At 42.1% G+C, this 2,230-nt stretch overlaps 1 protein-coding gene across 2 annotated transcripts in view; it reads left to right on the forward strand.

Annotated features, from left to right (window-relative positions):
- Window positions 1–1,729, forward strand: part of LOC119331314 — a 19,704-nt gene extending 17,975 nt beyond the window's left edge. The window contains exon 15 of one of the 2 annotated variants that reach the window (XM_037604493.1): window positions 1,393–1,729. In XM_037604493.1, coding sequence (XP_037460390.1) covers window positions 1,393–1,416 — 24 coding nt within the window. In that variant the 3' untranslated portion in view covers window positions 1,417–1,729. Of the gene's footprint in view, window positions 1–35; window positions 323–1,392 lie in introns of those variants that run through there. The other variant, XM_037604483.1, reaches the window with a different exon arrangement.
- The last annotated feature ends 501 nt before the right edge of the window (window positions 1,730–2,230 follow it).

The raw sequence follows: 2,230 nt of genomic DNA on the forward strand, positions 1-2,230 counted from the left end.
TGATAATGATTGTCCATTCCATTTGCATATGTCAGACCCTCCGGTACAAGGTGGATGCAGTGCCTCCGGTTGTAACCGAGACAGAGTAGCCCTTATACCATGTTGTAACCTTATTCTTTTGCCGACTGTTTGCGGCAATTCTAATCGCCGGGTTTCAACGATCATACACTACACGTGGTAGCCCACTGGTGTACGAGCGCAGAATATGTATCTTTGTGTGCAAATATGTTTACGATGACTTGCTGATGCATGAATGCATCTGTACTAGAAGCATTACTTTTTCTTAATAATCACAAAGAAGCATTACTTGACTGACAAATGAGTGCATGTGTTTATAATTTCAGAATTATGGATGTGCCTATTTTCCTGATTGTCTGATTTATGGATGTGCCTATTTTCCTGATTGCCTGATTTATCAAAAAATCCGTTGGACCTTGCATTTGAATCTAAGAGTCGTCTTCATTTACTCCCTAGTCACTAGCAACTGCAGAGAATGTTCAGCGAAGCGCTAGCATATGTTTTTTTTTGGAAGTCGGCATTTTATTGATTAAGCAATAAAGTCATACAAAGTCTTCAAGATACAAAGAATGGAAAACACACAACAAACTAGAGTTACAAAAAATGGCCAAAACATGGGCCACTACATTACAATGCCGACGAACATGCTTGAAAGATGTAGAAGTAAAAGTCATGCCTTCTTGGTTGATATCTATCGCCACGAAGCCCACATTAGATCGATCCCGTATGTTGGAGTTAATTCGTTGATCCCGTATGTTGGAGTTAATTTGTTGCACCAAAGAGAGACAATCCGAGGCGAATATCACATGTGTGAATCGTTTGTCCTGGGCCAGTGTGAACGCTCGATGTAGTGCAAGCGCTTCTGCCATTTGCAGATCGAAGTATCCAGTGATGGGCTCAGAACATGCCACGAGGCAATTTCCATCATGATCAAGAGCCACCACACCCCAAACTAGACTTGTTGAGATTAACAAAAATAGCAGCATCAGAATAAACTAGAACAGTTCGTGCCGGTGGCGGAGAGCAACAAGAGCTAGAAGCATGAGTCTCACTCTTTTAACATGTATTAGCTTGTATAAATGCGTCAGTATCATCTCAACATGACCACAAACCTTCGCAACAGAAACACATGGATGGTGATAAATAGCTTCATTTCTTGCCGCATTTTTGGCTTCCCATACGTGCCATATCGCTACCGCAAGAATAGTGGCTTCCCGGTCAGAAGACCGAAGAAGAAAGTCAAATAGCCACATGGTAGAATGAAAATCTCAGCGGAACAAATTAATATTGAAAGAATATTTTACGCCATCCCAGATGGCATGAGCATGGGGGCTGAACAGGATGGTGTATTTAATACTTTCCGGTCTGCAACAGAAACAAGCTCGAGCTGGAACCTGACGCCGAAGAAGTTGTTCAGCGGAAGGCAAGCAATTATGCGCGAAACGCCAGAGCACAATATTCATCTTACCAGGAGCTTTGATCGACCAGATGGATTTCCATAATTTCTCTTCATTAGCTCTGTCAGAAGAGCTAGTAAGAAACGATTTGAGCGCGCCAAATTATAAGCAGATTTCATTGTTTTCTCCATACTTAGTAGATGGCCAACGAGCAAAATCCTCGGATGCATATTTATTAAATAGGTACGTTGAGAATTGCTGCAGAATTAAACATGGTTAGTAGATGACCAACGAGCAAAATCTCTGGGACCAAGGTTTTTAAGGCATACATTAGAAATCTTTGGGACCAAGGTGTTTCACGATTGGCTCTAGTTTCCTTTGCATGCGACTGAAAAATAGTAGCATAGTTAATAGCACAGCGCCTAATTGCTTGAAAAATCAATTCGCAGTAACCCCAATGGCCACTAAACGAGCAGCCCTCATGCATGCATTGGTGGAGAACGATTCCGGCGGGCGGGTATTTTTCCCTTGTATGCAGAACTAGCTTTTACACACATGTTCACACCATGCATGCATCAATTACACCCCGACGTGAGCAGCGTAGGATTCACACGGTCGCATGCATACAGTACTAGTAGGAGTAATTGCATTGGCGCTTTAAATCTTGTCTATTTTGAAAACGCACGTAAATCTAACTGCTCCGAGTAGTACATAGCATGCATGGTTTCATTATTCCATGTGCCTGAAGCCTCGTGAATTAAACATTGAACTATTGCTTTGGTTGGAATTGGAGAAATTGGGTTAAGCATACTCGG

The sequence above is a fragment of the Triticum dicoccoides genome, chromosome 1B, assembly GCF_002162155.2.
Source record: "Triticum dicoccoides isolate Atlit2015 ecotype Zavitan chromosome 1B, WEW_v2.0, whole genome shotgun sequence".
NCBI lineage: Eukaryota > Viridiplantae > Streptophyta > Magnoliopsida > Poales > Poaceae > Triticum > Triticum dicoccoides.